At 35.9% G+C, this 14,727-nt stretch overlaps 2 protein-coding genes across 5 annotated transcripts in view; one reads left to right on the forward strand and one right to left on the reverse strand.

Annotated features, from left to right (window-relative positions):
- The first annotated feature begins 4,086 nt into the window (after window positions 1-4,086).
- LOC100371337 (DNA-directed RNA polymerases I, II, and III subunit RPABC2-like) lies at window positions 4,087-6,695 on the forward strand. The gene is made up of 5 exons (XM_002740048.3): window positions 4,087-4,140; window positions 5,052-5,121; window positions 5,474-5,607; window positions 5,868-5,939; window positions 6,077-6,695. Exons 1-5 carry the CDS (start codon window positions 4,115-4,117, stop codon window positions 6,168-6,170), a joined length of 396 nt encoding a protein of 131 aa, XP_002740094.1. The 5' UTR covers window positions 4,087-4,114; the 3' UTR covers window positions 6,171-6,695.
- Window positions 6,696-10,328: 3,633 nt separating this feature from the next.
- LOC100372492 (dystrobrevin beta) overlaps window positions 10,329-14,727 on the reverse strand; it is a 155,159-nt gene continuing 150,760 nt past the window's right edge. For all 4 annotated transcript variants that reach the window (XM_085492824.1, XM_085492823.1, XM_085492825.1 and 1 more), the window contains one exon: window positions 10,329-14,254. In XM_085492824.1, the coding sequence (XP_085348950.1) occupies window positions 14,117-14,254 (138 nt within the window). In that variant the 3' untranslated portion in view covers window positions 10,329-14,116. The remainder of the gene's footprint in view (window positions 14,255-14,727) is intronic.

Raw genomic sequence — 14,727 nt, forward strand, 5'->3', positions numbered from 1 at the left:
TAACCCTTATATTCACAAAATCAACACTATTGTTAATTTATTTATCATGAACTCGTACAAAATCTTGTAATCAGCCTGATTAGATTAGACAAATTGTTAGAAATCATAAATGCATATCCCTTCCTATTTTGCTGAATGGTTTAACCCAATTAATATCACCATGGTCTGCGATCAGTTCTAGTAGATATTTGTAGAAATTGAAGTTATTGAACAAAACGTTAAAGCCTGGGCCGCCCTCTATTGATAGTGTTAAACATAATAAAAATAAAAATGCTGAGACAAAAAGTAATTCGAATAAAAAACATGAAAATTATAGATTTCTTCATTCAAATGAAAAAAAAAGAAAAGAAAGAAGTAAAAGAAAAATTGTTCCTATCATTGGATTTGAATTTGCGATCTTCCACTTGCAAGACAAAGGCCCACAATGATGTTGCCCAATAGACACTTTATATACTTTTTTAAAAAAATCCCATAAAAATACAGTGTTTGGAAGATCAACTCTGAAATCTATACAGGGCAACTGAATATTATTGGAGTTATCACGACCACAAGAAAGTTACTTTCACGGGGGAGATTATTCTCCTCTGGGGTTCTTCACACGTGTCAGGGGGGAATATCGTCTCGTCTCTATATCTCGTCCCCTTGAGGTACGGGATTGGGAAAGTCACTTAAGCTTTACAGTCAAATAAGACACACACAACGAAATACGTTTCAACTCTCGTCTTAGTCGGTCAGTCGAGCACTCTATAAGACACAGCGTCCTAACTTCTTTCCAATCTCGTAAATTGGCTGATTCTATGTTGATAACGTTGAAGAGATGGTATTTCTTCACAATACATGCAATCATACTGGCATTATCTCCTGTATATCAGTAAATAAGTCGTGTGAAGCTAGTCCCGTAACTAAAACACATCTGATTGTTTCAATATCTCTGTTAGGTGTATTGGGAAGCCAAGACGTAGACGCACTGATACCAATCCTATTTTCATAACTACATTGTAGACGATGGCCTCTATGTGGTTCACTCCACATCGGCTCCGCCTCTATGTTTATTTCCCACCGGGTTTCTATCCTATAGTGCAACAACATTTCTGTTTGTATGACAAACTAGTGTTCGAACTCATGGTCGGTTATTGGTGCGAAATGACCACGCCCATAGTTTAGAAACCACACCCACTTTTGCAAAACCACGGCCACTTGATGTTTAATTAATGGTTAAACACGGTTAGTTAACACATGGAGCTAACATAACATGGTTAACATAACATCGAGTTACGGGAATATTGATTTTTTTGTTTTGTGTAATGTAGTATGTTTGGCGCAACTCGAAGTTCGGTTAACTAAATTTGAATAAAAAACTTCAGTGCAAACCAAAATCCAGCCGTGGAAATGCGGGTGAATCAGCTTGGGGAGAAATATGGTTCTGGCAAGGCATGTCAGTACAGACCTTGGCTCTCCCTTGAACGATATTACTAGTAATTATTATTGTAATATATACGGGTATGCGAGACACAAACTTGTGGTGAAATTACGGTTCGCAAAATTGCATAGTTAATACATAGTTTATGGTCAACTGAACATACAACAAACACACATACACTAGTTCAAAATATGACATAAGAGGCCCATTGCCCAATATAAAACATAATATATAGACCCCCTGGGTTTTTGCCTCACAAATCCGTTGGTAAGTTCCTACCAGTGATCCTCCAGATCTGTAAATAACGGAAGGTGACAAGCCCAGTGATTATATTACCAAAGAAGTGACACAGCACACCGATCATCGCTCAAGATGATCATACAAAAAGAACTCGCCTGCGACGTCAATATTGCGTTCATTCTGAAAATCATGATACTACGTGACTATGGCGAGGAGAGGTAGTAAAAGCTAAAGTTAAGGTAGTAGTAAAGTAGTATATACTCTTCCGAACACGCTTGGTCACAATTACTACCATTGAGTACACTACCAAAAGTATGTTTTATCTGCGACCAATAATTCATAAATTGAATTAAACACCGACACTGAGGTTATTAAGTTTAAAATAAGATTGTCCATCATTAGGTCAAAGTTGGCAAATCTGAATGTCCGACATTCATATAATCCAAACAAAAACAAAAGACATTCCATTCATCTTTGTAAATATTTATAAATTCAAACTGGAACGAGATGTTTCTTTGGTCGATGCATAACATTGAAATGTTGATTGGTAAGTTGAATCAGCTATCATTGAAATTTATAAATATTTATAAAGATGAAGAGATGCCTCTGTTTCACCAAGAATAAAGCTCAATAGTTGAACACATTTTTAAATATTTTTCTAAAATAAGATTCACACGTTTTACTCTATTCGAAACTCGTTTGCCTCATTCACAATGGATTTGCCAGTGTGCCTCTAGCGATTTGCTGTTGAAATTGTGGATGGATAGATTTCTAAGATCGTGGTATCCATTGAAGGTGATAAAAATGGGTTTCGTCTCCCACTTACTAGTAGTTTTGGTTACACATGTCACACATTCTGTCCTTCTTGCGTAGAGCTCAACTTCAATTTCAAGACTGTAGTCACAAAGTCGAAATTTAGGAAGGCAAAGCCGTAATTCTGTATTTTTTTAGTTTCCTAAGATAGACTTCAAAAATAAAATTTAAATGTTATATAGGTTCTGAATTTGTTTTTTTCTGTTGTCGTTGAAAATTCCAGTATTCAATGTAAAATAACAGATTGAGAACAATTTGGATTTGAGTATAGTAATTTGAGATGGATCCATTTTATTTGTTGAAAAAATTAGATTGCTATGATCGGCCCGGGTGTTATTTCGCAAAGAGGTTACTTTCAGGTTTTATTTGCTGTTAAATGCTTTAATAATCTTTTAGTGTCAGGATGAATTTCGGTTCGGATTTTAGGTGGTGTGATTTCAGTCCAGAAATGCAACGGCTTAGTTTTGGAATTGTGGAATTGCAATCACTGGCTTCTATCAAATTACGTAACAGTTAGCTTCATACAGCAGATGACATACTAATTTTATCAAAATGCGAAATAGGTTTACAAACCTATTTAGACAAACTTGCTGTACACACCTCAAATGATATTAAATGTATAAATGTACTGAAAGAAAGGTGGTCGACGCGCAGCGTGTTCGAATTTCATGTAAACAATGTATTCTATGAGCGTTGTATACATCGCCATCTCCCTTTAACACTAAATACTGAGAGAAAACAATATCCCCCCCCCCATACTGTGGCATTGGACAAATTAAATACATGGTGACAATAAGGGAAATGTAACGGAAAATAAACTGAGACCTTATTAACTCTTTAAAACAAGTTTTAGATTATTACTTGACATACATTGAACTCCAGGAATTACTTGTGTGTGTTACGTTATGACGTCATTCATTTAACTTTACACCTACCAAGTGACGACCCTCACTATTTTCATAATTTATATTAATATTTTATCAAATTTAAATCAAGTTTGCGTAGCTTAAGTTCAGTAAAGGGGGAAGGTATGGTACAATTTATATTAATATTAATAATTCCATACCTACACCCTTTACTAAACCTAAGATTCGCAAACATTTCTACGTTAAGTCACAGGATATTCAACTTTTATTTAATTAAACTTGAATTAAAACGCAATTCTACGTTTTATTGCATTGTAATCGAGTTTAGTTAAACTCCAATTAAAACACAGCCCTATATAGAAACGCGTTTTAATTGAGTTCATATCGCAATTATATTAAAAGTTAATTTAACTATATTAAAAGTTAATGCAATGTGTGTCGATTCCCAGTAAAAATTCCCAGTAAAAAAGTATGTTTTTTCTGTAATACAAATCAAATAGGAGATGAACAAAGTTATCGAACACATTTCAATAATATATACTGCCTCCTCGTGGTAGTATTATTACTCATGTCCCCACGTGCATCTAAATGGTTCTAAGTTAAATTTCGTTAGTGAGTATTTATACCTTTCCCGGCGCCATCTCGATTTGAGCCTATGTACACAAAGTTGTTTTCCGTCATCAACACCATAGCGAGGCTCTTGGTTGGGCGAGCAATTTTAGTTGTAGAGGGCGCACATACATTGGAGAAAGCATGTAACACACAAACTACAATCATGGCGGACGAAGATGATATAGATAAGTAAGTTCACGATTGTTTTCATTTTGTGTTGTCTATTCTTGTGGAAGAACGCGACTTAATCGTAAGAAGTGTTTATAACAGTATATAGTACACGTTAGTAGGGAATGGTTGATGAGTGTGTAGATTTTGTATGCTGAATCGCTGTTTCACGGCACAAACGTTCTTATGTCGTTGTTTAACGTTAATAACACCAATGTCCTTATGGATCATTCCAGTTTGTATCGACACCCCTTACATGGATGGTCATAGTAAAAAAATGTAGCCCTTGGATTAGTTTTTGATAACTCCTCCCTGGAAATATACAACAGTGTTTCAGCCCCCCCCCCCCCAGTCCTCACGTGAATGATTATTCCCTTCAAATCTACCCAATGGAATCAACAGTCTAAAATCTACCCCTTGGATTTAACATTAACTGATTAACTCTTCGGGAAATGTGTAGTATGGTGCAGTGACCCCCCCCCCCCCGAAGGGAGGTCCAGAACAGAAAAAAAGTTGCGGATACAAACTGCAATAACCCAACTCTTCATCACCCTGGGGAATTCATTTACGGTGACCCCTCCTCCCAGAACAGAAAAAGTACATTATTTTATATTCTTCGGAATGACCCTATACAACAAAGCACACCCCAGTGACTTGATTTCCAGTCAGCATGCCGCTTTGATTGTACTGTAATTTTAGTGGTATTTGTTCAGAACGTATGTTAGTTTGGATAAGGAGGTTTTCTATAAAACTTTTTAAAGACACAATTGTCAAGTTTTTAGCATACGTAGTTTAGGCAACACAACACTAACAATATTTTCAGTATTTGACGAGTTGATAAATACAGGATCACATATGTTCTAGAAGAGTGCAAATACAATGAATGTTTTATGTATGATAAATTTAACATTATATTTATATTGTATTTACAGTTTTGATGATGATCTGGATGATGTAGTTGATGACGATGAGGCTGGTCTTGATGATCTTGACAACCCAGATGTAGGTTTTCATTAGTATATAAAATTTAATCTTTTTGAATGATATATACATTTTTATACCAAAGTTATTTTTTGTTATACTTTTAGACCATAATCAAAATGAACATAATAACCTATTAATGACAAAATAAGTTATTTTTTAGAAATGCATGCATGCTTATATAAAATGAATAAAGTTGGTGTATTCATCATTATTGTCATCCTTGATAATTTCAAATTTTGGTTTTTCATACCAACAAGAGAGAATTACATACATGGATGTGGTGTGAAACCTATCACTATTGTCAACCCCTTGTGTGCATGTTGTCTGTTTTGCACCAAACTACAGTATATGCTTTCTTCTCCCGGTGTAGGATGAAGATGAACAGCTTGATATACTGCCTGCACAGGGGGATGCCCCACAAGAAGCCCAACGAAAGATTACAACACCATACATGACTAAATATGAACGGGCCAGAGTGCTAGGGACAAGGGCGCTACAAATTGCGTAAGTACACTATTGATACTCTTGTCTACACATGTGGTGTAAAATATAATATGGGTGCTTACGGCCATGATAATACTTTTTTTTTTTTTGAGTGACATGTTTTATCATTAATTCCTATGGAAAAGGACTACATGTACTTTTGCATTTTACAGAAAGTGTGTTTTTCTCCAAAAAATATTTCTGAACATGATACTTTGTTTATTTTTATTTAATTAGTTGAATACATTTGCATTTAAACTGACTATGTTTCTTTGTGATAGCATGGGAGCTCCTGTAATGGTGGAGCTAGAAGGTGAAACAGATCCACTAGAAATTGCCAGAAAAGAACTAAAGTAAGTGAAACTTTTAGATGCTAGAATACTAATGTCAGCATCAGTCAGTTTAAAATTCTATACACGAGAACAGAAAGTAAATGTTATTCCAGATAGGGTATGCTAATTTTAATGGTTGTAATTTTCCTCTTCTTTAGAGTTCGCAAGATTCCAATAATTATTCGTCGATATATGCCGGATGGAAGTCACGAGGATTGGGGAATTGATGAACTCATAATTGACGTGTATTGATGATAAAGAAGATTCAATAAACTGATTTGGGCCCAGATAAGATGACATCATCTTCATCCAGTTACTTTCACATGTCATTTAAATTCCCAGGATTTTGACCATTTCTTGATTTTAGGCATCAGTAAAGACAGAATTTCACAATTTTGAAATTCACCAACATTATCCTGTGAAATCAAAGTAATATACAGTATTATGATAACTCCAGACTGTATCCATAGAAACCATTATATAATCATATATCTCCCTTTTACAGCCACTATCTACTTTTGTTTCCTTGCATAAAAGATATTCATCACAATTTGAAACTTTTATTTCAAAATTATAGACGTCGCCATATTTGATATGATTTATCGAAAATTGCGAGTGCAATTAAAGAAAGCAACAGAAAATTTGAAAAAAATTGCCCTGATATTTTGGCTGGAAAAAAAGGTGTTGACTGTACAGTATTGAATGATTATGGGCAATTTTATTGTTGTGTATTTTATGAATATCATTGTTTTTATGAATAAATGAGTTTTCTTTAAAGACCTGTTGAGATTTGGGGTAGAAGGAATAGCACATTCATTTCTCATTACCTCCAAGACCCCCTCCCCTGACAGTGCCGGTTATCCAGGACTGGGTCTGATAGGAGGGGGATAAACTCAAAGAAGTTAGGCTTAGGGATTTACCAGGACAATTGATAGGTAGCCTTCCCTCTCCCTTGGGCCTTATGTTGTGATTTTTTGTATTAGTTCATTTACTTCTTTCATTTGCAACGAGGCATTGTAGCTGAAGTTACGGTATGTCTGTTCACTTTGAGATGTGTAGGCATTTATGTGGAGTAACATATTTCACATCTACTGTGTATTTCACAGTCTTAATAAGCTTAGGGCGACTGCTTCTTAGATTCCAACTTCAATTTAAAGAAATCATAGTTGTAATCAATGTGACAGCATAACTAGAGGGGCAGCTCCAGCTTGCCCCTCGTTTGTTACTGTTAAATTACTAATTTTCGCTGATTTACCATTTTAGGCATATTCAGTGGGTTTTATCATTTAGATAATGTGTTTGATGCTAAATTTTACATATTCACTGGGTTTTAATTTAGCGCATTTTCCAGTCAGCGAAATAAGCAAAATTAAAGCCCAGTGAATAACTAACGCCTTTACAGTACTTACACTACACGCCTGTCTCCTGTGCATCACCCTTGGGATTTTAGTCCCCGTTCGGACGAAGTCCGAAAACGGGGACTTATAATTCAGTCTCCGTCCGTCCGTCCGGAGTCGTATCTCAGAATCCCTTGGACCGATTCCGTTCATTCTTTGCATGTGCCTAGTACTTTATGTGGGACATATGCACATGCAGTGGTTTAGCGATTCGATTTAAAATGGCCGACTGGCAGCCATCTTGTTTTTTGAAAATGTTGTATTTTGGACATGCTTTGTCAGTTTTCATTCAAATTTAGTACATAGATCATACATGTTAGGATACATTTTGTACATGTCCCCGATCGTCTGTGAGTTCCTGAGTCTGTCCGTCCGACCGTCTGTCTGCGTCAGTCGATCCAACGTCATATTTCAGAATCCTGTGGACCGATTCCGTTCATTCTTTGCATGTGCCTCGTACCTTATGTGGAACATATGCACATGCAGTGGTTTAGCGATTCGATTCAAAATGGCCGACTGGCAGCCATCTTGTTTTTTGAAAATGTCGTATTTTGGACATGCTTTGTCAGTTTTCATTCAAATCTAGTACATAGATCATACATGTTAGGATACATGTTCCCGACCGTCCGTGAGTTCCTGAGTCTGTCCGACCGTCCGTGTGTCCGTGGGTCAGTCTATCCAACGTTATATTTCAGAATCCTGTGGACCGATTCCGTTCATTTTTTGCATGTGCCTAGTACCTTATGTGGGACATATGCACATGTAGTGGTTTAGCGATTCGATTCAAAATGGCCGACTGGCAGCCATCTTGTTTTTTGAAAATGATGTATTTTGGACATGCTTTGTCAGTTGTCATTCAAACTTGGTACATAGATTATAAATGTTAGGATACATGTCCATGGTGATTTATTTCACAATTGGATCAAAGATCGCTGACTGGCAGCCATCTTGTTTTTTGAAAATGTTGTATTTTGGACATGCTTTGTCAGTTTTCATTCAAATTTAGTACATAGATCATACATGTTAGGATACATTTTGTACATGTCCCCGATCGTCTGTGAGTTCCTGAGTCTGTCCGTCCGACCGTCTGTCTGCGTCAGTCGATCCAACGTCATATTTCAGAATCCTGTGGACCGATTCCGTTCATTCTTTGCATGTGCCTCGTACCTTATGTGGAACATATGCACATGCAGTGGTTTAGCGATTCGATTCAAAATGGCCGACTGGCAGCCATCTTGTTTTTTGAAAATGTCGTATTTTGGACATGCTTTGTCAGTTTTCATTCAAATCTAGTACATAGATCATACATGTTAGGATACATGTTCCCGACCGTCCGTGAGTTCCTGAGTCTGTCCGACCGTCCGTGTGTCCGTGGGTCAGTCTATCCAACGTTATATTTCAGAATCCTGTGGACCGATTCCGTTCATTCTTTGCATGTGCTTCGTACCTTATGTGGAACATATGCACATGCAGTGGTTTAGCGATTCGATTCAAAATGGCCGACTGGCAGCCATCTTGTTTTTTGAAAATGTCGTATTTTGGACATGCTTTGTCAGTTTTCATTCAAATCTAGTACATAGATCATACATGTTAGGATACATGTTCCCGACCGTCCGTGAGTTCCTGAGTCTGTCCGACCGTCCGTGTGTCCGTGGGTCAGTCTATCCAACGTTATATTTCAGAATCCTGTGGACAGATTCCGTTCATTTTTTGCATGTGCCTAGTACCTTATGTGGGACATATGCACATGTAGTGGTTTAGCGATTCGATTCAAAATGGCCGACTGGCAGCCATCTTGTTTTTTGAAAATGTTGTATTTTGGACATGCTTTGTCAGTTTTCATTCAAACTTGGTACATAGATTATAAATGTTAGGATACATGTCCATGACGATTTATTTCACAATTGGATCAAAGATGGCCGACTGGCAGCCATCTTGTTTTTTGAAAATGTCGTATTTTGGACATGCTTTGTCAGTTTTCATTCAAATTTAGTACATAGATCATACATGTTAGGATACATGTCCCCGACCGTCCGTGAGTTCCTGAGTTTGTCCGTTTGTCCTTCCGTGTGTCCGTGCGTCAGTCTATCCAACGTCATATTTCAGAATCCTGTGGACCGATTCCGTTCATTCTTTGCATGTGCCTAGTACCTTATGTGGGACATATGCACATGTAGTGGTTTAGCGATTCGATTCAAAATGGCCGACTGGCAGCCATCTTGTTTTTTGAAAATGATGTATTTTGGACATGCTTTGTCAGTTGTCATTCAAACTTGGTACATAGATTATACATGTTAGGATACATGTCCATGGTGATTTATTTCGCAATTGGATCAAAGATGGTCGACTGGCAGGCATCTTGTTTTTGTTTTTTTATGCGGTATCTTGGACGTGCTCTGTCAGTTTTCATTCAAATTTGGCACATACATGTACTTTATACATGTTAGGATGCATGTCCATGACAATTTGTTTCAAAATCTGGTCAAGGATGGCCGATTGACAGCCATCTGACTTTTTGGCCTTACTACTATATTTCCACAATTTATGTACCATTTTCATTCATATTTGGCACATACATCATACATATCAGTGTGTTTCATAATCAGATCAAAGATGGCTGAATAACGGCTGTTTTTATTTTGGCTATATTACTATGACACGAAACAAGTGTTTTGATGTAAATAAACAATCTGTTGCATACGCCACTTGGAACTCAAGTTTCAAGGACACGCTCGCGACAACGAGCACAAAGAGAACTTAACGGGGACTGTGTCATTTTCAATGACTTGTTGTTTTTATAAATACAAGTAATTGAAGTTGCTAATAAACAAGAATGCTAGCTGGAGCACTCCTCTAATTTATACCTTAGTTCACAACAGTGTTGCACAGTGGTGGTATACTAACTTGTGTAATGGGAAATTTTGGAATTATTTTAGGCTAGGATTCAGGATGGCTGCCTCCATGGATCAACTATCTGCGGTTATTAGCTCAAGTTACAACAAACAAAAATACAAACTGTGATAATTATTTTATTTTGATAAATAGTAATATGCATAGTATACAGACTGGTAACTGATACATGGTGACAAATTGCCTAAATGTTAACAAAAATACAGAAAAGAAAGTTCTTTTGGAAATTTAATTCATAACTAACAATACCAAGACATTTTTAATACATACCCTACGCATACATTTTTTTTTATTTTACAGTTTTATATGAAATCTAATTTCTCAAAATTGAATGAACTGATTAGGTTTGGACCATGGTTATTCGTTAAAAATAAATGTTTTTTTTTCATCAGAATTGTTTTTGTTATGTTATAATCTAAAATGTACGCTGCACACAGTATGGAGCCAAAAGCAGTTTCATTGGTTTATTTCACTACTTTGATGTACATTAGAATGGCATGGTCATGTGACCGTAATCGCATCAATGATTAAAATGTTGACATACTCCATAAAACGATCAAAATATTTCTTATTAAAGCATCAGTTGCCATGCATGTTGCATGGGACCCACACAGCACGATTAGCCTCGACTCCATGGCTTAATTTGATGGTATACCTCGTTTACTCAATCATATGCGAAAAAAAAAGGCCATTATTGTTAACTTGATTTTAAAAATATGAATATTTCGACCATAGACACACACCTTGTTTATGGGGGTTTAATGCAATATGTATAAATGTTGGAAATGACCATATTTGTTCTATTAGAAGTGCATCTTCAATATTAGCACATATAAACCAAAAATCGCAGTTTATTACTTATTTTGACCATTGAAACGCTGCTACAATTTAGGTAAGCGAATGTAGTTCTAATATAGCAAGTATGGTTCACAAAAACTGATAAAATGTAGTTTTTTTATGACTGACATTGTTGCTGAATGCATCAAATGTAATTTTACAGATGCAGATCAAATTTCTAGGCTAGCTTTGTAGAAAAATCACGCATGGACCTATAGAAGGCGCTTTGAACTGAAGACATAGAACCCTGGGATAAATGTGAATTATTTCATTTACGGTACTGTCAATCACGAGTCGGGAAGATCTTTCCTTCCTATATTATCTACATGAAAGAAAGATTACAGCTTAATTTAATACAAATCATTAGTTTAGGCTGCAAATCTTGTCTATACCTCTCTGTAGTAGATCCACTGGTGGAAAAATAACATGTATAATTTGATACACATACATTGTATCCAACAAGGGCAGAGAGTTTGCACTTTGGAATTGAAAGACACTTTGGGTATAAATTAGCTGAGAATGTTTGTGCTTTCTGTGGTCTCAGAACCTCAAGGAGCAGTATCAATCTTTAATACAATCACAGTTAACTATTGACCATAAATTTTTTTTTTCATGGCCGCTAAAGGTCACACATCCTGGTACTTTCGTTGGTATGAAATCAAAAATGAATTTATTGATATTTCAGCACAATTTCCTTGACTTAATTATTTTTTAACTACTCGAGTAAAATGTTTCTGTTAGAAACAAATTAAGAAATGATAAAATGACTCAATTGTGCATGTTGTCATACCAATGAAATTACCAGGATGTGTGACCTTTCAGGTTCATGAAAAGTACCAGGATGTGTGACCTTTCAGGGTCATGAAAAGTAACAGGATGTGTGACCCTTCGGGGTCATGAAAAGTACAAGCTATTTTTGGTATGTCCTCAACTCTCCATACAGATACAATGTAAGCAACTTCTGAAACAGAACGTGATGATACAAGTAAATCAAGTTAAGACAAGCTTAAAGATATAAAATAATAAATTCCAAAAACGTACATTAAAAATATATTTTTGATATTGATAGATTTACTACAAAAAATAAGACATTTCAGTATAATAGATATGTACTAAAACTTTTTAGTAACGGAAAGCACAGCAATAATTACCTTTCATACGCTACGATTCATGATGGAATATGTTAATTTCGTACCACCTGACCTGGATACTTTAATGACTACATTTATTGAACAGCTTTGTGTAGCTCTCTGGGGTTCAGGCTACTGTAGAATCGTCAATTTTTATGAGCGTTTTTTATTATGATTTTGCAGATAGTGTAATTTCACGGTTTCACATCAGAAACTATAGAAATGAAGCATCTCAAGAAAGAATTTCACCTTTATTACACTGACTGAGTATTTGTAGTTCTCAAAAGCAGCAATCAATGACATCCCATTATTGGCCGACTCTAAATGTTTCTGTGTTTTTAGCAGAAATAGAAAATGCGCAAATAATTCTATGGTTTGTGATTATGCAAGCATGGAGTCAAGGTTTAGCATACATCCTAAAGGCATATAATTTGTCACTTAGAATTCAATAAAATACAAGAAATCACAATAATTTATATAAACTCCAAATAAAATATTTTTTTAATCAAATTCTACCACTTCTCAATGTGATGAAAACTGATCACTTGAGGCGAGTAGATAATTACCAAGACAACAAACATCCCACAATTCAACAGCATTCAGTCTGGTGAAATAACCTAATGTTCTTGCAATAAAAAGTCTAAAAAATAGTTATATTTAAATCACAATTTGTCTTGTTTCATTTGGAGACTGAGTTTTATTTCAAAGCGTCAAAGTGCTCGATAAGAAGCACATAAAATGTAACCATATTTCTGATTTGTCCACATATCAAATATGTTACATGGAATTGTTTTCATTCACTTTGTGTTTCACTTGGTAGATAATTCAGTTAGTCACACACACCACTGTCCCCCTGATGCAGAGGACTGTCAATAACAGGTGGGTATTCACATCATGGCACGAGTTCAGTTGATCAACATTATATAAAGGTGAAGTTGCAAGTCCATATTTATCTACCTTAGTTTATGATTGTGTTCACCAGGGCCAGACACGTAGCATGGTTTGAAAGTAATCATGATTGATTGACATGCAGTTCTTAACTTGCATTTAAATTGAATTGTATGTCATTGTACAGTCTTGATTCATTATTTCAAATACTTCTTAAATTGTTAGTTTTACCAATAGCCATCATTAATTGACCCTAAAGGTCATACACTCTGGTTCTTTCTGGGGCCACAATTTCACTCAAACCTCCTCAACAATTTATGAATTATTATGAATTACTCTAAATCAAAACTGAAGGAAGTGTTTTGCAGAAGACATTTTTGGTGAATTCTTAAAAATTACTGTTACAGTTATTATAGTGCAAATATAACCACAGTATAAAGTACCAGGATGTATGACCTTCAGGGGTCATGAAAAGTACCAGGATGTATGACCCTTAAAGGTCACGGTAGAGGCTATTGTGAATGAAAATATGTTATTTTTGTTTTAATTTAATTTTACTTGCTTATGTATCATTTTACAATAAAATCTCAAACAATATGGTGGGTATACAGGATCACGTGGTAAAAAGTGATCAAAAGAAGAAGTTGAAATTACACAGGTGGAATGGTCTGCGTAATGTCTGTGTGGGCAGGCACAAACTAAAATTATATATTTACAATTTTTTGATTTTTAAAAATACCATACAAATAAAATGTATATTAGACACCACATATGAATACATGTTTTACTAAAGAAGCCGTTCTCTCTTGTCTATCTTTATATGATATCTCCTGTTAATAGCACCAATGGTTTCATTCCTAATAACCGCTTTTCTCACTGAGCTACATGCTCTTGTGCAGGTGCTTTGAAGGAAGAGGCTAGACAGTGCAGTACAATGGAAGCTGGGTATAGGTATAGGAAAGATAGTGATTTTTTACGGTTTCCCCACAGTCCCCAAACAGTGCTACTGTGGTACTAGTAAAAACATGAGAAGTGACTATCGACTAATCCATCTTTGCATAGCTTCTTGCCATTGTTGGTTGTTTGTCACGGCGTCTTCGTCGTCTGTTCTTATGTAGCTTTCATCATCATCCGTCCTTACATACTCATCATCTGTTGTGTGTCTGTAGAAATCCTGGAATGTAAAGAACATAGTGAAACTATTAAAACCTTGCCAAGAGTGTTAGGAAATCAAGTGTGTTTTTGAACTAAATGTAGCAATCTAGCACACTGAAATCAAAAATGCAATATTCCAATCAAAACATCTACTGCTAGAAACAATGAAAAAATACATTACATATGGCATACTTCTTTCTATAATAATAAAACTAATAATCGCAATAGTTATACACCCAGTCATACAACACTTTATTATGTGTTACCACTGTTACAGACACAGACTCCAGCTTTGCTATTATTCCTTTGCCCACCCCCCACACACACACACGCACACGCACACGCACACATCAACTTCAGCTTGACTATTATTCCACCCCCAACTCTGATTCCAGCTTGGCTGCTATTCCATTGCCCTTCCACCCCACACCCAGCTTGACTTATTTTATTGCCTTTCCAATCCACACTGACTCCAGCTTAACTATTATTCCA

The sequence above is a fragment of the Saccoglossus kowalevskii genome, chromosome 18 (assembly GCF_978046115.1).
Source record: "Saccoglossus kowalevskii chromosome 18, keSacKowa6.1, whole genome shotgun sequence".
Taxonomy (NCBI): Eukaryota; Metazoa; Hemichordata; class Enteropneusta; family Harrimaniidae; genus Saccoglossus; species Saccoglossus kowalevskii.

Bases quoted from the DNA above. Each gene is read 5' to 3' on its own strand.
- LOC100371337 (XM_002740048.3), top strand. From the start codon at position 4,115: ATGGCGGACGAAGATGATATAGATAA. The intron at 5,122-5,473 runs GTAGGTTTTCAT...CTCCCGGTGTAG, and splicing joins ATGATCTTGACAACCCAGAT to GATGAAGATGAACAGCTTGA. The intron at 5,608-5,867 runs GTAAGTACACTA...TCTTTGTGATAG, and splicing joins ACAAGGGCGCTACAAATTGC to CATGGGAGCTCCTGTAATGG.